Source organism: Ptiloglossa arizonensis, chromosome 5 (assembly GCF_051014685.1).
Source record: "Ptiloglossa arizonensis isolate GNS036 chromosome 5, iyPtiAriz1_principal, whole genome shotgun sequence".
Taxonomy (NCBI): Eukaryota; Metazoa; Arthropoda; class Insecta; order Hymenoptera; family Colletidae; genus Ptiloglossa; species Ptiloglossa arizonensis.
The window spans coordinates 17,866,806-17,891,304 of record NC_135052.1 but is presented as its reverse complement, the minus strand read 5'-3'; the positions used below and the strand labels follow the sequence as shown (position 1 = coordinate 17,891,304).

At 39.4% G+C, this 24,499-nt stretch overlaps 4 protein-coding genes across 11 annotated transcripts in view; 3 read left to right on the top strand and 1 right to left on the bottom strand.

Moving 5' to 3' along the window:
• Nfat (nuclear factor of activated T cells 3) overlaps positions 1 to 7,925 on the top strand; it is a 92,287-nt gene extending 84,362 nt beyond the window's left edge. For 3 of the 5 annotated variants that reach the window (XM_076311156.1, XM_076311155.1, XM_076311159.1), the window contains 3 exons: positions 2,066 to 2,584; positions 3,469 to 3,933; positions 4,060 to 7,925. In XM_076311156.1, the coding sequence (XP_076167271.1) occupies positions 2,066 to 2,584; positions 3,469 to 3,933; positions 4,060 to 6,374 (3,299 nt within the window). In that variant the 3' untranslated portion in view covers positions 6,375 to 7,925. The remainder of the gene's footprint in view (positions 1 to 2,065; positions 2,585 to 3,468; positions 3,934 to 4,059) is intronic. The other 2 variants (XM_076311158.1, XM_076311157.1) reach the window with 2 other exon arrangements.
• Positions 7,924 to 9,524, bottom strand: LOC143146672 (endoribonuclease LACTB2). 4 transcript variants are annotated; one of them, XM_076311160.1, is made up of 4 exons: positions 9,212 to 9,524; positions 9,001 to 9,137; positions 8,287 to 8,923; positions 7,924 to 8,218 (listed from the first exon to the last, which is right to left on the bottom strand). In XM_076311160.1, the coding sequence occupies exons 2-4, from the start codon at positions 9,126 to 9,128 to the stop codon at positions 8,105 to 8,107; spliced, it is 879 nt and encodes a 292-aa protein (XP_076167275.1). In that variant the 5' UTR covers positions 9,129 to 9,137; positions 9,212 to 9,524; the 3' UTR covers positions 7,924 to 8,104. The 4 variants fall into 4 exon arrangements, with proteins under 4 accessions (XP_076167275.1, XP_076167276.1, XP_076167278.1 ...); XM_076311161.1 differs by lacking the exon at positions 9,212 to 9,524 and having other exon boundaries at positions 9,001 to 9,201; XM_076311163.1 differs by lacking the exon at positions 9,212 to 9,524 and having other exon boundaries at positions 8,287 to 8,903.
• Positions 9,525 to 11,214: 1,690 nt separating this feature from the next.
• Positions 11,215 to 15,497, top strand: Pins (G-protein-signaling modulator pins). Its single transcript, XM_076311132.1, has 8 exons — positions 11,215 to 11,536; positions 12,112 to 12,477; positions 12,570 to 12,712; positions 12,794 to 13,033; positions 13,110 to 13,581; positions 13,666 to 13,883; positions 13,955 to 14,099; positions 14,177 to 15,497. The coding sequence occupies exons 1-8, from the start codon at positions 11,492 to 11,494 to the stop codon at positions 14,372 to 14,374; spliced, it is 1,827 nt and encodes a 608-aa protein (XP_076167247.1). The 5' UTR covers positions 11,215 to 11,491; the 3' UTR covers positions 14,375 to 15,497.
• Positions 15,498 to 19,015: 3,518 nt separating this feature from the next.
• Positions 19,016 to 24,061, top strand: LOC143147441 (androglobin). Its single transcript, XM_076312687.1, has 4 exons — positions 19,016 to 19,066; positions 19,099 to 19,254; positions 19,912 to 22,548; positions 23,143 to 24,061. Exons 1-4 carry the CDS (start codon positions 19,016 to 19,018, stop codon positions 23,788 to 23,790), a joined length of 3,492 nt encoding a protein of 1,163 aa, XP_076168802.1. The 3' UTR covers positions 23,791 to 24,061.
• Positions 24,062 to 24,499: the final 438 nt, after the last annotated feature.

The window sequence follows — 24,499 nt, the reverse complement described above, 5'->3', positions numbered from 1 at the left end:
ATATAGAGGAACGGTGTATACGGGTCTGTATTGACCCGGACGTGGTCATCGACGGTCGTTAAATGCGTCGGTTGACGGAGGGTGAAACACTTGCTCGATTCTCATTCAAGATACGTTTTCGCGTGACAGTAAGAGTCACGACTTTGGCTACCGTGACACCGTACGTGACAGTCGTGATTATTATCACTGTCGTCGATCGGAAAATCTCGACTTTTTGTCCAAAAACTTGATCAAGATTGTGATCAAGTATTCTTGATTCCAAGAACGGTAGATGTTAAAATGAGTTTATTGTAAGGCATATTTCGAAAGCAATGGATGTAACGCGCAATTGTATAGAAATAGTCGAAGAACTGTTAGACTGTCGCAATAGTTACTGGCACGTTAAAAGGTATCATTAGCGCTAGAGATGCGACGTTCCGGAGAAAATATCGCACAAGTGTTCCGGACCCGATTTATTCCAAAGAGGACGCTCTGATTGCCCTGGCTACGTCTCGAATTTTGCGTAAGCGTCCCTCGAGCGTGAAGTCTCTCGAGAGAGCAAGATTCCTTGACCGTCAGATCCCTCGAGAGAGAGAGAGAGGAGAGAGAGAGAGAGAGAGAGAGAGAGAGAGAGAGAGAGAGAGAGAGAGAGAGAGAGAGAGAGAGAGAGAGAGAGAGAGAGAGAGAGAGAGAGAGAGAGAGAGAGAGAGAGAGAGAGAGAGAGAGAGAGAGAGAGAGAGAGAGAGAGAGAGAGAGAGAGAGAGAGAGATCCCTTGACCGTAAGGTCCGTAGGAAGAATCACGTGTGAAGCTCGATTTCTATTAACGCTCAGATGACGCTTACGCTCAAGCGACTTCACGTTCGAGGGATCTCACGCTCAAGCGACGCTCATGCTCCCGAGAAAATATCATCGTTCCCAACGCGTCTATGCTATGCTTCGAACGAGACACTGCTCCCTTTGGAAAGTGTCTTGAAGTCGGCACGAGCTTTGCCCAAGCGTGAGCGGGATTCATAGATGGCGCTCCGATTGGCGGGAACCACGCGTCACTGTCGTTGATATTGGAATTTTTTTTTTTGCGATCGAGGTCACAACCGTGAAATCACGATCGCGAGAGAACGCTTCTAGGTTCTGTGGGAGTTTCGGGGAATTTACCAAGCGAATTTGTAAAGAGCGTCGTTGTTTATATTTTTTTAAATATTGTGTAAAATAGCGTAGAAATTCTAATCCTTTCGTTACGACTGTCCTCTTCGCTAGAACGAGCCAAAAGTGTACATATTGCGCGCAGACAGTCAGCGTTTAGATTTACGTTTCACGTATGGAAAATTTTTACGGTGTTCTTTGGAACAAAAAAAATTTTGAACAAGTTATTTATAATTATCAACAAACGTGTTTTAATTGAATATTGAAGAATTGTAAGTTCGGAACGAACGTACGAAGAACGGTCGCGAGGGATTATAGTCGTTTGTTGCGTATGAATGGCTTCTTGTATAGAGCGATTATAGTCACCCGTCGCGTGTGATGTTTCGTAGAGAACAACTATAATCACCGGTTATATGTAAGTGGTATCTTGACTATAGTCGCTCATCGTAGTAAGTGTCTCACAGAGAGCAACTATAGTCGCTCATCGTAGTAAGTGTCTCACAAAGGCGACTATAGTCACCCTTCGTATATAAATAATGTCTCGTGGCGAATGACTCTAATCGCATGTTGTGTACGAATGGCGTCTCGTGAAGAGCGACTATAATCGACCGTTGTAACGAAAGGATTAAAAAATAGTTCGTGAGAATAAAACGCATACTTGACGCATACTTGATACTTGCAATAACAATGTAAATCGTCTAAAAACCAGTACGCGATGAAAACGATACGTTAACTACGAAGAGGTTATGCACAAAATTTGTTCGAGTGCTAGTCATTTGTATTTTTTTTTATTTTGGAAGATATTATTCTAATCGAGTCTTTTTTTCGCCATAATCAGGTAACACTTCCGCACATAATATCTATTCGAGTGCTAGTCATTTGTATTTATTTTTTTATTGTGGAAGATATTATTCTAATCGAGACTTTTTCTTTCGCCACAATCAGGTAGCACTTCCGCGGATGGTAAGGCCCAATTGCAAATAATCTGCCAGCCAGAGCAGCAGCATCGTGCTCGGTATCAGACCGAGGGCTCCAGAGGAGCCGTGAAAGATCGCACCGGAAACGGGTTTCCCATTGTGCGTCTAGTCGGTTACGACAAACCGGCGACTCTTCAAGTTTTCATTGGCACGGACCTCGGCCGTGTCGCGCCCCATATGTTCTATCAGGCATGTCGCGTCAGCGGCAAGAACTCGACGCCGTGCGTCGAGCGCAAAATCGACGGCACGATCGTCATCGAAGTGGACATGGACCCGACGAAGGACATGCTGGTCACTTGCGACTGCGTGGGGATCCTGAAGGAACGCAACGTCGACGTGGAGCACAGATTCCCGCAGGAGGCTGGTATCCTTCAAGGACGCAGTAAAAAGAAGTCGACCCGTTGTCGCATGGTCTTTCGTACGGCTGTCACGCATCCAGATGGCACCACGGAGACACTGCAAGTCTGCTCCCAGCCGATAGTTTGCAGTACGTGTTCAACGTGAACAATACGAATAATTGGGTTCATTTAAGCGTACAATGTTCACGTAATTTATTTCCCAATCGGATATTCAACCAAATAATAGTCTTCCTTCCTTACTATTTCGTACAATTTGATGTTATTTCGATCGCGTATTTTATCTTGTAACAATATATCGGATGTATTGCGAGAGAGATTTACGTAAACCGATCGTTCGAGTTATTTTCGATAATTGAAAAGATACAATAAATTTATTCAGGCAAAATTATTCCGGTTTGAGAATGATACTCGATGGGACCTGCCAAGGTCACTGAAAGACGTCGTGGTCTAGTTTCTTAAGATACAGTAATAAATTCTGAAAACGAAACTACGAAGGTACCATCTATCCTGATGTTGATAGTTTTCGAGATATACAGTTATCAAGGTATTGCAATTGTAAACCACAGTGTCGCGTATTCGACTCGTAACTTTGGACGTTGACAAAACGGTAGACAGTGTTGCAACACCGCTGTAGATATGAAAAATATCGCGTTGGAAAATATTCTGTTAGTATGGTTCAAGGTCATTCGAGATCAATCACGATGAACATTAGTACACGAACATCTTGGAAGCTATTAATTCTTGGACGAAGGTGCCTTTGTACTTTTGTTCTCGGAATTGATTACTCTGTCGCATTTAGTCGTGCAAAGTGAACATTCCGGGTTGAAAAATGAAGTTGACCTTTCTACGATCTCGTACCTTTCTATACACCGGGTAGGACGGTGCCCTGTTAATATCAGAATGGCTCGTTAGTCGATCGTTATCGACGATCGCGCGCGTACAAGCTTTACCCGTAGATTCCACAGCTCACAGTTGACACTGTTCGACTATTTTTGAAACCTTGTACTTTCAGCTCAACCACCGGGTATCCCGGAGATCTGCAAAAAGTCACTCACGTCTTGTCCGTGCACTGGTGGATTGGAACTGTTCATTCTCGGTAAGAACTTTCTGAAGGACACACGCGTTGTGTTCCAATTGGACAACGACGATCTATCGAGTAGCTTAGAACCGCACTGGGAGTGCGCTGTCTTACCCGACAAAGAGTTCCTGCAACAGACGCATCTGGTGTGCGTCGTGCCTGCCTACAGACGGCAAGATCTAGCCCCCACGGAAACGGTCAGCGTAAAATTGTACGCGGTATCCTCTGGCAAAACCAGCGAGCCACACACGTTCCTCTATACCGCTGTGTCCACGCCACCTGAGCCATCGGTGGGCAAAGTCGAGCCCATAACTCCACCTCTTTCCACCACGAATGGCGAAACTACCCTTGCGACGTCCCCTGCAGCGGTATCGTTGACCACAGGTGTAACAGCAAACAGTAAGCAAACTTCTAGCCCTTACCAAGTGTCCATGTGGCTATTCTCGAGAGCCAAACGAGACAATTAATCAAGTATCGTGCGATAAACGTTGTTACGATGTGTCTAACCGGGTCGTGTGTTTTCAGCTCTGATAACCCAAGCAGCTGCGGGAACGCCCAACTTCATGTCCACGATGCAACCACAGCAACAACCGTCCCAAGCGACGGAAACGCTTAAAAACGATCCAAGCCCGCCACCGGTAACGGCGTCTTCTCAAGTAACAGCGGTTATGATGTGGGCCACTCAGAGTACTAATTGCCAAAATTCACCACCCGACGTGATGATGCCACCGCCGGCGTTGGTAGCCAATCCGCTTCTGAACCGTAGATCGTCCTCGAACCTCCAATTGATCCTACCGGATAATCTGAAGACGGAAGTCCTGGACGAGAACAGCGAGAACAGTATGATCAGCGAGAACAGCATGCAAAGCATACCGACGCCAACCGCGAACGGCTCGACTGGTACGAGTCCATTGCAGCAGCTTGTTAACGAGAACTCGAGGGAAACGTCGCAGACTAACATGATCAGAGCTGTGCCTGTAGCGACGAACGGTTCACCCGTGCAGGAAGCGGTCAATCTCCTCGGCGTGGTCGATATGATGCGGAATCAGCATTCGTTGTCGATGGTGACGGCTCATCAGAACACCTACGGAGGTATGCACGAATCGTCTCAAGTCAAAGTTCTAAGTCCTCATCATATCAACAAAGACACTAACCCGATATTGGCGACAGAAGGTAGCCCGAACGGAAGTCTCCAGGGTGGCGGTGTCGTTGATCTGCGTATGAAACACCATCAGTCGGAGTTTGGCGCTCTCTCGAACTACACCTCGTCGTCTAACGGACAACCGTTGCCTGCACAGAGTGGCCATAGCTTGGAGAAATACCTGAACGATATCGAATCCAACGTTAAAGAGGTCGAGAGCCAAGAGAACGGCTACGTGACCAACATACAGCAACGTGCTTCCATCATCGCGACGGGACGACAACCGCAACAGGGACAAGCTGCCAACATGTTAGCCACCGCCACACCGGGTGTTAAGTTGGATAACCTCGTTAATTCCGCGGCGGAAACGCATCAGCTGGTCTCGCCGCTTCGTACCGTGAACTCCAACAATAGTAACATGATGACGCACGTATCCGCGGTCAGCGATCACGAAACGATCCCGAGTCCCCAACAGACGAGAACCAGCCCACCCATCCCGGTGAAGACTATGCTTCTCGAAGCGTTGATGCCGCCCCAAACCGTTCAACCTATGACGTCGAACGTTGCGCCGTCGGTTTCACCTCCTGCGTCGGTGGTGCAGGAGCAGACTGCCGGCGACAGTTTACTCACGACCATCAATGCTGCCCTAATGCCGTCGATGCAGGAGACGCCAGTTACCGCGGCCGTTACCTCAAACGCTACCGTTACCGTACCGGCCCATAATCCATTGCAAGTAACGAACGAGACTATGTCAACGGCAGCTGATCACATTCCCCAAATTCAAGGTCTTATTCAGTCGGACGTTGTAGCGATGCAACAAGTCCAGCAGGTGGAGCAAGTTGTCGCACAGGCACAGCAGCAAGTCGAGCAGGTAGTCGCACAAGCGCAGCAGCAAGCTGTTCAAGCTGTCCAACAAGCGCAACAGCAGGTAGTTCAGCACGTGGTGCAGCATGCACAGGTTGTTCAGCAGGCTGTGCAACAGGTGCAAGCGGTGCAACAAGTTCAGGCCGTGCCTGCGGTTCAGCAGGCTGTGCAGCAAGCCACGCAGGAAGCGGTGCAGCAAGCGGTGCAACAGGCGACCCAGGAAGTGGTGCAGCAGGTTCAAGCTGTTCAGCAAGCGGTGCAGCAAGCCCAGGCGGCCCAAGCGATGCAACAGGCGGTGCAGCAGGACATTGGTTCGATGTTGAACCAGCCGGCTGGTTTTGTCGCGGAGGCTAGCTCCGCCCTGGCAAGTGGAGCGGCTCAGGAACCATCGCAGCAGCGATTGACCACCGCCGCGGAACAAGCGATTAATAATGTAATTACTAATGCCACTCAGGATATTATTAATAACCGACCTATCACGACAACAACGGCGCACGCTATTATCGCGACGAAGAACATATTGAATAGCGTGGCCACGCAAAGTGCGCAGTTAATGAACAGTGCTATGGAGGGCATTTTACCTAAATCTCCTCCCAGCCAGAATAACATTGTCGAACAAGTAACGAGTAAGACGCCGCCGGTCGCCTTACCCGTAACACCCAATAGACAGAACGTGAACCCACCTATAGCGAACACCCCCACTAACGCGGGTGGAACGACGATTAGAAAGCAAGAGGATGGTATGTTGCCTCAGGAGCTTACGTCAATGTCCGAGCACGATCTTTTAAGTTACATAAATCCCAGCTGTTTCGATCAGAACGGTTTCCTCATGTAGTGTCGCCGCATTCTTGTCGTTGAAAATGAGAAACTTTATATTGTATTCGTAATGCTCGAATACGAAACGAGTTTACTAATTCCAGCCAGTTGAGCACGTGAAGTGTATAATCCTTGGCTCGGTACGAATTCTATATCTGTGCCACATTGTCGTTTCAGACTTTGTATGTGATAGAAATGAAAATCCGCTTTTGTACGACGAAAATGGACGAAGTTTGCACCACCTTTGTAACGAATTGAAAACTATTATCATGTTAAGTAAGACGGGCGCACGAGAGCGCGACAATTAGGGTTTTCCTTTACTCTTCCTCTTTTTCTACGAGTTGTCGAATGTGATAATTCATTTTATTTATCTCTATCAATGCCTCTTGCGCATCCAGGTGCCTTTTCCCTATTGTAAAGTATCTCGAATTGGTCTTTCTCTCGCAGAAAAGGAGCATCGTGAATACGAGACCGCGTGTGTATGTGTCCTAATAATCGACAATGTGCCGACCCCACTCAACTCTAAGTGGAGCCATGGAATGAGTGTAGCAAAAGTAGCGTTTCGCTGTACCTTAAAGTTAGACTATCCTGCGGTTCATTGATACATCCTTTTTTTTTTTTGACTTGATTTCATTCTAACAAATGGATCATCTTGTTGTTTGACGTCGTTTCTATTATATTTCTAAGTATAATATATTTCGTATGTTGTTTAATAATTGAATCTTTTTGTTGATAATTAATACCAATAATAGAATATTATGTGATTGCGTTGATGATGTTATCGATAACTAATAGACAAATGTAAAACGACACAGAGATTATATTATATGTCGGTACGAAGAATAATTATATAGAAGTATATATCACTAAGATATATGTGTATGTATGTATGTATGTATGTGTATGTGTGTATGTACGTATGTATGCATGTATGTATGAACGTATGTACGTACGTACGTACGTATGTATGTATACATGCATGCGTGTATGTATGTATGCGTGTGTGGTGTATGATGTATGTATGTATGCGTGTATACATATACATATATAATATATATACATATATATATATATATTTTACGTTTACCCAAAGAGAGAAGCAGATGATCGGACAAAGTGAGCTTATTAAAAATATAACGAAATCTATATTATATATTGTAACGACAAGTTACGTAAGGGTTCTCCCTTTTGTTCAAGATGAGGGGTGCTATGTACCGCGTGTACGAATACTCGCCAACATTATCTAGTAGGAGACAGATTTTATAATGAAAATATTGAAACATTTATTGTCGTGATATGTCTTTGTAGCAAAGTATATATATTTTATATCGAGCATCTGTTTACGTGTCACGTGTTTTAAAGGGCCGTTAGAAAGAAGTGCATGAATGCTGCATTAATGAAATAAACAGAGCATTATACTACGTGGTATGTACTTTGTGAAATTGTTTGTAACATTTACTGTACACTGTACGCACATCTGTAGCGTTGTCAGCTTAAACATTGAGAACGAAAATCATGAACATGTATTATCATTTTACTCCTGTAAGTTGAATAAATGTTTCACAGCATCGCTTTTTCAATCATTTTTTTAATCAACATGAATACGAAGTTAATAATAGATAGTAATATACTACAAACTGTAATTAACTTATTTTATACAACATTTACAAGTATTATTTTACAATCGTAATATTTAATGATTTAAAAATTTACAATTCAAAATTAAATATTATCCTACACTTCACTAAGTCATAAACTTTGCCATTTTCCTTTTTCGCCTTTTACTTTACCTTCTTTTAATAATTTACAAAGATGATGCTCTATATTGTAGGCTGCTGCTTTCCTCATAGTGTCCGAAAGATCCTAAAAGTATTGAACTTTATTTATTCTGTACTTTTAATACATATTGCAAACTAACTAATAATTATTACCGTGTATATATGTTTTGCAATATCCATTTCAGATAATGTACTATTTTTCGAATTATTCTGTAAAAATTCTAAAATTTCAGCTTCTCTTTTTTGTCTGTGTTGAATGTAAAAATTAATATTGGCTATTGAATCATTAATTACTGTCCCATGTCCAGGATAAATCACTTGTGGTTTCATTGCTAAAATTTTGTTCAACGAAGCCATATAACTATGTAAATCTTCAAAGACAGTGGTTCTTTCTCCAAGAATACAATCTCCGCTAAACAATATTCCTTCGTCCTCTAACATAAGAGATACATGATCGCTTGTGTGCCCTGGGGTATATTCGACGCAAAGTTTAGCACCTTGTACTTTTACTATCTGTTTGTTCGTCAAGGCTTGCCAATTAGTCGATTCTTCTGCTTTAGTCATGCCTGTGTCTTCTGGAGATCTGGGAAATTTCCATATTGTACTAGTTTTCGTAGGGTTCATTGTTTTTATTAAATTCTGAACAGCATTTGCTCCACCTATATGGTCACCGTGCCAATGGGTTATTATCAAGTGTTCTATCGTAGCCTTCTCTTCTTCCAATACTTGACGCAATATAGTCGTATATTGCTCTGCAGTTTCCATTTCACCTGCGTCAATCAATATACGACTACAAACAAGACACTTCTTTGCATTATTCTATATATTACTATAGTTCTATGAAAGTATAAAATTAATTTTTATTACTTGATGCCTGTGCCGACAAGGTATGTATTTGTACCTTGTAACGTCATGGGACCCGGATTACATCCTAAGATACGTATTACTGTTTTGGACAATCTTGATATCAAAGGCAAATTTGTGAGAGGTTTCATGTTTCAAATCTAATAGAAAGTTTAAATAATACTAAATATGTTGCTTTTTATACTTTACGAATAAATGGATGTATTCAACTTACATAACGAAAAACAATACTGAACGGTAATTTAAACATTTATAAAAGATAATATGTAAATTACGTATTAGACATTGATATTTTTCAATAGATGGCAACACTTACATCACGTGTTGTGTGTTAACTATTTACATTACCTATTTACAATATTGCAATAGTCGCAATACGCTTATAAACACGAATGACATGTTTTATTCATGATTAATTGGTTACAATTCACGATCGAATATTTTAATTCAAATTACGAGTATATCAAATATGATAACATTGATAACATTCTTTATCTACACAATATAATTTTTCCTTACAACATTGTTACAAAAAATGACTTGCAAGAACAGAATCTATTTATTACATTGGAACGTATGGAAAAGATTTCAAATTCAATTTTGTTTCTTCAAATTATCTGTCCACCTTCTTGTGTCAGAATTCAATGGAATAGTGAATTTTATAAATAAAAGTATGAAGGTGTGTATATCTACTCTAAAGTTAATAGTTTCCTAAATGTTCAACTACTATAGTATTATTTAGAAGCATAATAAATAGATGTTAACCTGCTTTACATCTTATATAAAGCTACAGAGGTTCAATAATAAGTTTTATTTGAGAATACGGTATACCAAACGCACATCTTATGTCCGGCAAGTTCTAGATGCCTTGTGGATGAAATACTAGGTGGCACTATTTAACTTTTATGATATATATACTTTTTATTCAGAGGAAACTTCGAAATCTGGACTGCGTATTCTGCGTATAATTAAATATGTTTATCTGAATGTAAGCTTTGCGTTAGATTTAACAGGATCACTTCCAACGAAGATATCGCATTCGCCGCGGGATCTTCAATTTTAATTTTACAAAGAGAATACCAAAGTGTGGAAATTGCTTTTGCAATCACAATAGGTGGAAATTGTAGCATATAATTATTGTCACAAACAAATTGTTCATTCTATTAGTTTTAGAAGCTATTCTATGTAATACAACAATCTGTAAAAAAAACTTAAAGAATAAGTAACTTTCATCATATTTAGTTTTAATTTTTGCCGCGATAGCAGCGTTGTAATCTTATATTAGTCTGAATCGATAATGTTGGAATCTGGATTTCTATTACCATAATTATAATAGGTAACAATTTGCATCAGATAATGGTTTAAATAATCATTAGTAATGTCTATTACGTAAAGAATGGTTTTGATTATAATTTTCTGGAATATTAAATAAGTATTTATTTTGATAATTATTGGGGTAAAATGTTTTATCCAAATTATTTTATACGCGGAAGTATACTCGTTATTTGTAGAATTTGTAATAAGTACAAGTTTATTTAAATGAAAGTATTGAAATTTGTTTCTAATCCGGATCGATAACGTTGGAAGTGACATGGAAATGGTAGAGTGTTCAGTAATCCTTAATTCATGTGACATGAAAAAACATTGCTTGCAACGTTTCTATTATGTTTCATTTGTGATTTAGACACGGCGACTGGTAGGAAATAAAATTTGTCAGAAATTTTATGCTATTTTAATTTTATAATAGATTATCGATCCAATGAATAAATTGTATGATACACGTATCGTATCATTTGAGAGAGAATTCTGATACATGTAAATAAAATATTGTATATTTTATTCAAATTAAATATGTACAAATTCTATTAAAATATAAGTATTTAATAAATAATAATCTGTTCATTGGATTGAGAACCTATTATAAAATTTGAATAACAGTTTCATCCGCATGAGAAACTTGTCGTAAAGGAAAAAGAAATACGTTTGACGTACCATATTCCATATTCTCCTCAAAGGGTAAGACTTAAGATGATGTGCGATTTACCATATATATATAATTCATTTCTTTCTGAGTTAAAATGGCATGTGTGTGTATGCATCAGTACGAAACTTCGTATAGGGAATTTCGATTTGTCACCGAATTACCAATGAAACGCGATTGGACATTGCGTGAATAAATTGCATCAAGCGCCATTTGTTTGGACGCTCAATTTTCGGTCAGTTGCATTTGGAAAGTGCGGCGATCGGTGCGGGGTTGGAGGGAAAAGCGACGCGCATTTTATTCGCGAAAAACACGCAGATGCGATTATGTGAGAGAATTGGTTGCGGAACGGGAAACGTGAAGATCACAATGCGTGAAAAATTGTGTTCACCGAATTATTATCGTAGCCCAAATAATCGTCTACCGTGCACATAAGACTCGCGTTATTTACGGCCGTAAAGCTACAAGAATCGATTGTTAATTTGCAAAGGGAACAAAGGCAAAAGAAGTACGATGTCTCTGAGCGCTAGTGCTGAAAACTTATCGTCAGAAGGGCAAGTAAGTGAACCACGTTAATTGCTACTTCTCTTTGCGTGACTCATGTTAATCTTGTCATTGAATTACAATGTTCAATGAACGCGTTTTTTCGTGAACCATTTGTTTCGTATTATAGCATTTATTATCTTTTTTTACTTCGTGAGGATTTCTATATATAATAAAAAGTATATTTCGAAAGGAATACAAAATGTTACAACATTACACGTTTTTTTATTCAGTCTATGATATGTACACCTGTTAACGTATTTTTCAATGAATATTAAATGTTTCCAACAAACATGTCATTTGTTTTGTTATTCATTTTGTATTCTGTGTCCTGGCAAAATGGAATATTAGCACAAGCTCCAACTTGCTATTAGTTTATTGAAGTTGTACAAACAGCCACTCCCATGATCATTCCAATCCCTTTCCATATTTTTTTCTTAAGCGAAACATATTGTAACTATGTGTGGGATATTTTACAATTATGTTCTGGTAGTTATCTAAAGATCTTCTAATAAACTTTAAATAACTAAAAACACAATTTTAATCAACAATAGCTTAGTATAAGATAGATGATTTTGTATAATTGACAGAATAGCGAAAGGTGGAACATGTGCCTTGAACTGGCGCTCGAGGGTGAGCGTTTATGTAAGGCTGGAGATTGCAAATCTGGGGTAGCATTCTTTCAAGCTGCGATCCAAGCCGGTACAGATGACTTACGGATATTAAGTGCAATTTACAGCCAATTGGGAAATGCATATTTTTATCTAGGAGATTATGTGGAAGCAATGCAATATCACAAATTGGATTTGACACTTGCACGTAATATGGGAGACAAATTAGGGGAAGCTAAATCCAGTGGGAACTTAGGAAATACATTGAAAGTTATGGGAAAGTTCGATGAAGCTATGATCTGTTGTAAAAGGCACTTAGAAATCTCAAGGGAAATTGGAGATAAGGTGTGTACGATTACAATATTGATTGTAATATAGATTGGACTTCTAAATTTCTTAAATTGTTTAATTTGTGAAAAATATATTTCATTATATAGCTCAGCGAGGGAAGGGCTTTATACAATTTAGGAAATGTTTATCATGCTAAAGGAAAACAAGCTGGTAAAGTAGGTCATCAGGATCCTGGAGAATTTTCTGAGGATGTCAGACAATGTTTACAGCAAGCTGTATGCTATTACGAGTAAGAAGATTATAGTATTGATATTTTTGAATTAGGAAATAGAAAATAACGAATACATAAATAATACAAATTGTTTTGCAGAGAAAATTTAGAGTTAATGAAGGAATTAGAAGATTCTGCGGCACAAGGTAGAGCATGTGGAAATCTAGGAAATACATTTTACCTTTTGGGTGATTTTCAGCAAGCAATTTATTATCACAATGAGAGATTAAAAATTGCCATAGAATTTGGCGATAAAGCTGCAGAGAGAAGAGCAAACAGCAATTTAGGAAATTCACATATATTTCTTGGTGAATTTGAAAAAGCTGCACAACATTACAAGTATGTATCTCCATTGCAGTTCCTTTTTATTTAATAGATTAATATGTAATTAAAGTTGAATATTACTTTGATGTAGGAGAACTCTAGATCTTGCACAGGATTTAGGAGACAGAGAAGTAGAAGCACAAGCATGTTATTCTTTAGGAAATACATATACACTTCTTCGGGATTATTCAACTGCAATAGAATATCATTTGTGGCATCTTGAAATAGCACAACAACTTAAAGATCGCGTAGGTGAAGGTCGCGCTTGTTGGTCTTTGGGCAATGCGTACGCAGCAATGGGCAATCATGAAAAGGCATTACATTATGCCAATTTGCATTTAAACATTTCGAAAGAACTCGAAGATCCCATGGGCCAAGCTACTGCACAAATGAATGTCGATGACTTGCAAAAAATTTTAGGGCTGGAAAAAGGGCAACAAGAGAATAATAAAGAAAATATTGCACAGAAACTTTCAACTAACACAGGATCAAATGTTAATATATCATCACCATGTAGATACAGACTTAGACGAGAAAGTATGGACAATTTGGATCTTATTAAGGTAGTGTTATTATTTAATTAATTTATATATACAGTATTAAGTCAATAATTGTAAATTTATAACACGATTAAAATTTGCATTCAGCTTACACCTGATGCAAAATTGAAAGAACAAGCCGAATCTCAAACCGACAAAAGTAATAACGTGACGCCCCAGCTTAGTCAAAAAGAAGAAGATAGTTTCTTCGATCGTCTTTCTCGTTTTCAATCTGGTAGAATGGATGATCAACGCTGCGCATTGAACACAAACCGTAGTCAGAAATTTAGACCGATCACGCCTGAAGCGTGCGATTCGGATGACAAGTGTGTAATTTTATCAAGAGTTTCATTATTCGCTACCATTGTATATTAAAATACATTGATTTTATTTTCAGAGACGGAGAAGATTTGTTCGAACTAATTGCTGGAGTGCAAAGTAAAAGGATGGATGAGCAACGAGTGACGTTGCCTTACTTACCTGGCCTAAATACTAATCAAGATGCTGATGATTCCTTCTATGAAATGCTTGTGAGGTGCCAGGTATATACCACATATTATAGGAGTTTTCTTTGAGATATATACTTAATTTAAAATACTTGAATGATTCATTCAAATAGGGTTCACGTTTGGAAGATCAGCGGAGTCCTCTACCTGCGCCATCAACGGTGCAAGATGCTGAAGAGGAACATAGCCAAAGATCTAACGGAACTCAAGCAGGCTCGACCGTTCCCGAAGATCTTTTCGCTTTAGTTCAGAGACTTCAAGCGGGACGAATGGATGATCAAAGAGCTTCAGGGCCTGGCAAAACTTACTAAAACGTTAATGAGCGGGGAGCGACTTAAAAATGAGCGCATGAGGTCCTGTGGTAACACCATTTGCTTGGAATTCTGCAACATTCATGCAATTATTTGTTTTATTTTATAATTCACGAACCGTTCAGTGCTTAATGACCATTTACAGCCTATGAAATCATTGTACGAGTATGATTCAATTTCTAGGAAACTGCAAGGTATTATCATACCGTCCACTTGAACTGGTATTAGTTTTTCATTTTTAAAATGGAATTGAACTTCTTTTCTGTTCATTGTTTAAGTGTCCGTAATGTGGTGCCAAATGCTGTACATACGAGCCTAAGTTATGCGTTCAAACGCTCGGGATGTGTTATACACTGTTGAATAGAGTATAATTTTATATTAGTATTTTTGGAGTATAATATTATGGTTTCGTAGCAGCTACTAAAAAGTAGTTAAATAATTCACGATAAAAAGATATTCACTAGAACAAGCGCATGCCGTTATGAGCACTGCCAGGCTACATGCACGAATGGCACGAACATTTTAATCGGTAAAAGAGTTATTGCATTGTTAAGTATCGTGTATTGAAGATCTAATGATCCTGGCATTATCTTTTACATATCTGGCGTTGTACAATTTATTTGGCCACCGATTGTTTTTGCAAATCGCAGCAAAGTACGGTATGTCGTACTGCCTGCTTACATGGTGCCAAACGTTGATGCGTTGAAAGCTAAATACTGAGGGCAAGGAAGGAAGTTGTTGGTCGTTGTTACTTGTATGTACCTTCCTGTATTTACTGTTCTCTCTATTGTACGTTGACGAACGTAAGTAAGCGGAGCGTTCCGCCCGGATCAATCAAAGTTGGTAACACGTGCGATTATAATAATTTATGACGAACGTTACCATTTTTATCTTTCGTCGTTCATGTACTTTACGCATTTATACCTAATTGACTAAATTCTATAATAATATCGATACTCCAAAGGGCTGACACTTATTAACGAACTTAACTATATACAGGAGAATTTAATTTCTACGGATTAAAATTAATCTTACTTAAAAACTGATACAGTATAATGTATCAGCCGATCTCCTTGTGTTCCAAAAAAATATTTTAAAATACGATAATACAGTGACACGTTCATTAGAGAAGCGTAATCAACATTCCATCAAATATTCCATTGTATTTATATCCTTAAACCTATCTATCGGATAAGTAACTTATAAGTTATTGTAAATTCTCGACGTTATTTATCTCTAAATACGTGATAAGACGATTATCAAAAGAAAAAAAAGAAAACAAAAAAAAAAACAAACGCTTCAGTCAACCATTTTTAATGTATCTTAAAAAAAAAGAAAAGAAAACGAAAGGAAGAATGGAACAATGCCTTAATACTTATGAGATTCTACCAACGACCTAATAAGTGTGTGTTTTTAGACGGTAAAACACTTCACGCCTACTTACGTGTATAGAACTAAAAGATTAACTATTAAAACCGACTATAAAACTAAACCGAGCCTGATTGAGGGACTATAAAACTACATCTTAAATATCGTTCAAGAAAAACAAAGTATAGTTAGCATTGTACAAAATTGCACACGAGGGCTAATGGTAATTTCTTGATGTACGAGTAGTATTATTTTTCTTGTTAGGAAAATATGTAACTGTGAACCTGCGAGTTAAAACTTCGTTCTAACGGTGTAAACGTGCATACAAGCTCATCGTAATCATTGATAGAATTGATGTAAATATTGATTCGTTACTGAGTTGATATAACGAAGGGTGGAGCAGGAGGGGGGAGGGGAGGGGGGGCTACAAGTGAGATCGAGAATATTATTTTTTGTAGAACTTACACATGTACTGGATTATATATATATCTTCCATACGTTTAATTTCTTAATGCGGGCGATGACGTCATCGCGGTGTAGCTACTAACGGGATAGAGTTTTTCTTTTTAAATTGTAATTTTTTATCAAGTCTGTTTTTGACATAGATTCGCATTTCATCTTCATATAGTTATGTATAATACAGAGATTCAATAAATATATACTTTTTTCAAAACTCTTAGCAGTGATTGTTTTGTTTTTTCTGTTCATGTCATAAAAGTGCGCACGAATTGTAACGAGCAATTCTGACAGTACTTTTATGCTATTCATCCACGATTTGTAAAAAGAACTATCGTCTTTTGTCGATGGTAGCGAGTTTCAGATATGTCTACGAAATCCAAAAGAGATACAGAGTCCGAATTTGTCGTCTCCGTTACCGATGATTCTATATTATGGCCAGAATGGTCCGACGTGACGTTGAACAAAGAGAATTGGATAATTCCTAGAAGTAGTTTGACAGTAAAATAAATCTTTTTACAATTTTATTCGTATTATTAATCGTAGATGGCACGGATGGTTTGTTCCTCGACACACAATTGGTTCAGTTGCCGCCATCTTTGAAACCCCATGCATGGATAAGAGCAGAGAACATAAGGAATCGAACTGTAGGTTGTTTCTTTAATTGGTTTCAGATTTATTCTTTTCGCTTTCTTATTTTATTTTATAACGAATTGAAAACTAACTCGTTTATTTATTTTCTTACTTCTCGAGGTCTATGTATAATTTTAATCGTTCAACAACAAATTGAAATTGTATTTAGGTACCATTGACGGTGTTCGTCACCAATTTGGAGTATCCAGATTTAATCACTAACAACAAACATATATTGCACAGTGAGGTACGCTCATATTTCGTTTTATTTGGTTAACAACAATTTTAGGTATTCCGAGTATAGATTGTTAATAGCAATAGTATAAATTATTCGAGTGTAATTATTGATTAAAAATCAATACATTGACGAAATACTTGTAATAATCTATACTCGTAAAATGTATAAATTCTCGCCTGACTTTTTAAATCGGTATATTACTTTGATGTTCTCTATATTGTAAAAGTGTGTAAAAAAAATTATCTATTGTAGCATCGACAGATAAGAAAATTTATTTGAATCGGTGATCTGTTAAAAATACTTTGTAATGTGCAAAATTTTTCGTGACCTTAAATTTCAAGGTCATTTCAAAACATTTTATTCGTCGAGTGGATAAAAAGTTCCAAAGGGATCGTATATGTAGAAGGAATAATTTTTGCACGAAAAAATATTAGAATTTATTAGAATTAGATTCTGTGAAATAGTTTTTGAGAGTAATTTTACAAGTGGCGCTAATATACTTTAATTGAATGAATACAAGTATTTCTCCTGAAAAAATTAACGTAGATCCATAATAGCTTAAACGATTATTCAACGAGGAACGACTTTCAGTTCGTACGATGGTTTATCTCCACGCTAATAAACCTGCAGTACTGTGGTCGAGATGGATTGGAAATAAGTGGCGAGGATGACAATTTCTATTGGAATGGGCGGTACCAACCTTGGCATGGTTGGTTGAATGTGTATTCGATGAACAAAGCTGGTAAAGGGGTGCAACATCTGCCCCTCGTAAATCCAAATGGTATACTCAAGGACTTTTAATTTTTTTTCAAAAGATGTAAATTATTAACATTACCCACAACTTGTTACCAATTCGATTAATTAACACTTTAACGATTAGAGTGTCCAGGACAAGTATTGTTATTTTATTTTCATTTTGAGTATAAGTTGGACAGTGTTTTCGTAAAATGGTGGGCACTAATTTTCATAAACATTGTTCAAATAAAATAGTCTTGTTATATGAACAATTTGAACAGTTAATATTAAATGGATTCTTTGGTAATTTTATCTTTTTTATTTATTATTGTCACAATTATACAAGCCAATACTACGATAATTATCGCTACCATTACAATGATAACAATTTTTATTTTTTTATATACAAACTGTGCGAAACCCCTCTAGGTCTCTTTTGCAAGAAATTAATTTTTATGGATTTATTCGAGTATGTGTAACACGTGTGTTCGATTCAAGGAAAATATATCGTACGACTATATTTTCTGGGATCATGGCGCCGTGTCATAGTGGATGATATGATACCGGTGAACCTTGAAGGATTGCCAATTTTACCTCGCACTGCAAACAATCATGAGTTGTGGCCCATGCTCCTCTCGAAGGCTCTATTGAAACTATGCTCCCTGACGTGGTCTCAACATCGCGAGATCGTGGATTTCCATCCTGTCGCTTGTTTAACCGGTAAGGCGACAAATATAGCAACAAACTCTGACAAAAATGATATAAACCTTCTTCCAATGTCTCACATACCAATGAGAACAAATTTAAGAACGATTATAATGAAATACTCCAAGACAATTTATGCACGAATAAAAATTTCAAAGTAGAGACATTTTAAATCATAGATATCGTCGGGAGGTTAACAAATTTCAGAAAAAAAAAGTTCTTTTACCGTCATTTGAAAATCAATTGTCCTGTATTTCTCTCATGTTATTTATCACATTTTATGAAATGCAGGATGGGTTTCTTTACGATTAAATATCGACTATCTGTCACCCAAAGACAAATGGGACCTGTTGAGTAAATACGTGGACCATTTCGAGTGGAAAGCGGATGTCATGGAAGCAGGGAGTCAGGGTTGGTTCTACGTCGAGTGTGTTTATCGTTCTTACGATCCGTTTATAGTTTTAACGCTTTACGAACAGATGTAAACTCTCCGGAGGACAGCATTGATGGGAAGAAGTCCAAGGACACGATACGAACGAGAAAGTCCAAGAAGAGCGGTTCGAAACAATTTAACGGACGCGCCAAAAAGTTAACAGTGTTGAGCAAACCCCGACCGGTAACTTTGTTTCTCGGTTTGGACGACACGAGGACTCTCTCCTCGGAAACTGTGCCCGGTTTGTCCCCTTGTTGGAGCCATTTTGTTTACGTTGCGCAGTCTCGCGACGTACCTCTGGATCCCAAAGATGTACGTCTCGCAATTTTTCGATAAATCTATTTCGAATTTATTTAAAAAGCTCGAAACAAATTTTATTTCAAATTTCATCGATACAAAAAAATCTCTCGTTTCTTCATTCACGTAAATCTACGATTCTTTGTTACGATCGTTGTTCGTTTAACCTTACAAATTTTTATTTGTTGAAATTACGTTACCATTTTTTTAAACGTTTATAGTTTATTTTACGATGAGAGTCTGAAATCTTAGAATCGACTATCCGATTACACGGTTGACTAGATTCGAGAAAAACTCATCGTGGAGTGGGGACAGTGAGTGTCATTTATGGAGTAGTCACTGATTGACAACCATGGAGGCTTTACTATAGTCACATGATTGCCAACTATGGAGACTTTACTGTAGTCACATGATTGCCAACTATGGAGACTTTACTGTAGTCACATGATTGCCAACTATGGGGACTTTACTGTAGTCACATGATTGCCAACTATGGAGACTTTACTGCAATCACGTGATTACCAACTATGGAAACTTTATTATAGTCACGTAATTGTCAGCTATGTAGTCGTGCATCGCTCAATTTACAATGGAAAACGCGTATTCGAACCGTCGATTGATTTAATACGGACTGTAGCATATAAAGACATTAAAATATAACAAATGACACAGGTGAAGCCCCCTCTGGCGAGATGGAAGCTCCATCGTTGGCTAAAATGGATGATCGAAGAGGGTAAAATCGACCCGGTCGAGTATTTTGTACCTATTCGTTCTCTGAAAATTATCAGCCCCATGAAAAATTTCGAGAAGAGTGTAGTCGAAAAATTCACTAACCCGAATCTGAATAACATCTTGGAAAAGAAGGACGTCGACGATAAAATCACGTCGGAGGAATCCTCGAAGAAAAGTGACAGCTCGAAGAAATCCTCGAAAAGAACGCCTAAAGAATCCCGAAAGACTTCACCGAAAGAGTCCCAAAAGTTAGAGAACCCGTCAGTGGACATCTCTTTCTGGGTGGACTTCAACAAAATGGAGCCCTACGTCAAAGAAATCCACTTCTTCTACAAGCTGGATTACTTTCAATACACAGCGAGGATCTCCGATCGTTACGTCAACGGAAAACTCAACGATCAGCTACCAGAGACGAAGAAAGGTAGCAAAAGGGACAGCAGAAGCTTCCATTGCAAGGAATCCGAGTTCACAGATGTCTACCCTTGGCCCTGGAGAATATCTCACGCCAGAAACGAGGCCCTGTACATTTTCGTCGACTCCTTGGAAGAAAAGTTCTTTCTGATCAACTTCTCCACCTTCCAGGTCACCGATTCCCGATCATCGACCGTTCCCACGTTGGGAGAAGGCGACACGAAGCCAACCAATCCCACGAGGGCACCGGCCATGAGCCGGGACTATCTGACGATAGAGAAGTACCGTTGGTTTCACAGACCGAAGGAGTCCAACAACTTGATTCACCTGACAACCGCTGGAACGAGGTCCACCGTCATGGAACTTAATCCGGGTAGACATCTGCTGCGAATGTACTGTCGTTCGAAGACACGTTGCTACGTGACGATCTCCTCGGACACGTTGTTCGTCCTGGGGAACCGTAGGAAGATGTACGAAGTGATGTCCACCGAGTCGATGATGATCGATCAAACAGCGAAGCAAATCAGCCGATCCGTGAGCAACGCCTACCAAGCATTCGGCACCGATCTCTACGCCGAAGCTTTGACAGATTACTACAACAGCTACGTGCCACCCGCTGAGAACGTACAGCACCAACACCGGCACAAATCCTTCAACAATTACATACACGACTGTTTCATCGACGAGAAGATACAACTGATCAAGAAGCACCTGCCAGAGGACCAGGTGCCAGAGGTTCTACGCTCGTTGAGAATCTTTTTCCTGAACCCAGCAATCGGGATGCGGTACTTGAATTCGATGTCCCAGATACTGCAAAACATGCGGGAGTTCAACATCGGCGAACAAATGTTGGAAACATCCTCTCTCGTCGACGTGGAGCTGTCCGATCCGATGCTTTTCAACGAGGATCACGCTGCCACTGTCATTCAATCTTTATTCAAGGGGCATATCGTCAGAAAGTACCGCGAAATCCACGATCCTCGTCACAAGGAGCACCAAGGGGTCGCGAGGAACCTGGCGAAGCTGGTGGAGCTGTTCAACTACGAGAAACGGGAATCACTGGCCAATCAACTGTTGAGGAATATGCTGGGGCACTTGGACAGGCTCCACGACATATACCCGTGCTCCAGGGACTTCAAGTACATCCTACAGATGCAAGAGCTGACTGGTAGATTGACGAACGTCAAACCGAATCAGTGGCTACCCGTGGCGAGGTTCACGGTGAACTCACGGGTCACGGAGACGGTTCGTGCGGGCGTTGATCTATTCGTCGATTTACCCAGGTACAGTGTGCGAGTCTTTGACAACGACACTGGACGAGAGATGCTTAGAGTGGTGAACAACGTGGTCACCACTCGTTATCCCCACTCGAGCGCAGGGTACACGATCTTCTGTTACGGTTGGAGCGAGGATCGTGCGTTCAAAGAGTTGCCCTGGACGATAAGCGTGATCACTATGAAAGGGCAGCCGGTGTTCTATCCCCTGAACAATGAAACTTCTCCCTCTGTGTTAACCCTGCCCCTTCTGACGACCGAGGAACTGTCCAATATTTACATACCGAACGTGAACATGTGCATTTCGAAGTGGATCGTTCGAACGACGAATCCCTGCGCGGTGTCCTTCAGATTGAGGACGTCCTACGATCGCGTGAAGATCAGCTTCAGAGTCACCGAGAAGTCTGGGAGGGTGTTGTCCGAAGCTAAGGGAATCTCTGCGGTTATCTTGCCATTCGTGCATTTAGGATTGCCGAGGAAGTCCAGCAACTTGGGGTTCTTGCCAATGGATTGCGTCACCGATGACAATCCTGGTAGTAACGTAAATAATAATAGACTTTCGAACGAAGATGAAAATGACTCGACAGGGGACCTCAGCGAGGCCAAAGACAGCCAAGAGTCGCTTGGTTGTCACACTTATTGCGCCGAGGCTTTCGTTTTGGAGGACAGTTGGCCTCTGACGGAATCGGAGTGGCTCACCGTGATGGAAAGCAAGTCGAGGAGGACCTCTTCTGTTAGAACGAAGTCTTCCACTTCGATCCGAAGCAGATCGTCCAAATCGGAAGCACCAAGAATGAGGAAGAGCTCGAAGCAGGTCAACAATGGTGGCCAGGTTCTCGAGACACCGTATTGGGTTCTGCAGGTGGTCACCGATTCTGGAAGCAGCGTGGAGGTGCCATTTTGTTTCTCAGATTTTTGTTTCTCCGCAATTGTGCTAGAGGGAGTTGGTGAGTTGGCGAAAGGAACGTTACAGGGACAAGAAGGGTTTTAGGTTAGGGTTCAGAGTTTTAGCTTTACGCACTAAGAGATAAAATTGTATTAGGTCGTTTGGAAAGTCATTTCGTTTTCCAAAATGGAGAATATGTAATTTAATAAAATGTTTATACACTCTAAAAAAATCATGTTTCATTTTCACCAAAAAAAAAACGAAATAACTTTCCGAACAATAGTTTCTTACAATTTTAATTATTTGGAGTTTATCTCGATGGAAATGGACTTAATAGTATTCTTTAAATTCGTCAACTTAGTGACTCCTTAGAGTACAGTGTGCTCCCATGTTAAAAGTTAAGTAACTCAAATGTAAATTTAACTACTTATTTTCTGTTAATATTCTCACTTGTGATTTCTTCATCCAATTCGAAAGACCTTTCGGAATCCTGTGAGAGACATTTTTCTTTCTGTAGTAATTTCGAATAAAATGGCGACATCTTACACGGAAAGGAAAATGAAGCAGGCTCTACGGTTAATCGACAATTTCAATCGACAGGTGTTTCAAGACAGAACTAAAGAGAAGGAGTTAGTTGAAATGAAGGAAACCTGGGTGAAGGACAATCCCGATTGTATCAAGCGCGGTAGAGAGCTAAGAGAAGCCTTCTTAGCTAAATACGAGGTCAAAGCAGAATCTGAATCCTCGACAACTGACGTCAGCAAAACGTTCTCGGTCAACTCTCGAGTCTCCACGAAGCGCGAGAATGGAGCTATGGCGGCCGAGGGTTACTCGGAAACTTCCAAGATGGAGGTCAGAACGACCAAACCGTTTCGAAGATTGCCTTCGATGGATTACTCGATCTACAAAGTCAGCGAGGACGAAGAGGACAAACCTTGGATAAAAACCGCGCACGACGAAGAGGTGTTGAGCAACATCCGCAAGATGAACATCATCTACGCCAATGAGGACCATCACGATGCCCTCGAAGAGATGAAGTGTCTGTTGAAGAACCGGAAGGAGAAGTATCGGGAGCTTTTCAGCGAGCACAGGGATTTGTTTTGGGAGAGGAGAGCTTTGTTAGACGAGGCGATCGAGAAGAGGAAGGCTTACATCGACACTACAAAGCCTTTGAGTGTTCAAAGCAGCAAGAAGATCGTGAAAAGCAAGAGCACGAAGAGCAAGAGCACGAAGTCGAAGAAGGTTTAAGTTGATTGTTTATTTGGAATTAACCTGTGTTTGGTGAGAGGATGACGTCTTCAATTTGAAGAGAGAAACGTGATATTCGATTGTGGTTAGATCGTTATTCAGAAAAACATCAACGCCATCTGTATTCTTTCTTTCAAAGCTGTTAATAAGTTTCCTTACCTCCATTTTATCACATACTCCAAAACGCGATGAACCAGGTTCATCGAATGCAATTATAGTCAGTCTTTGTTACCATTTTTAACAAACTATTACGTAACTGATAGGTTAGTATCAATTCGAATATATGATTGTATTTGCGTTAATTTTAAGTTGTAATAAAAATACTTAAATGTTTCAAGGCACCTCAAGCTATACGTTACTTAAAATAATTCGAGGATCGTCTAAAGAAATAAATTTGAATGCATTTCAATAGTTATTTTTACTAGTGTGCACTATTCGTCTAAATACTAAACGTCTAAATAATACGTCTAAAAAAAATTCAGTTCGTCTTACTGATACAAAATCCTCTAATTACTTCGAACAGTACGATCAGAGCAATTTTTATGATTAAGATTTTTTCAAAAAATAGATAGCAATAATTTAATAAATAGTTTGGATAAAAATAGATAAAATTAAATATTTATTTAATAATATAAAATATATTATTTAGTCTAGTATATCTTCAAAATTCTCTATTACTCTCCAACGAAGTGATTACGTTTCTCTCTTA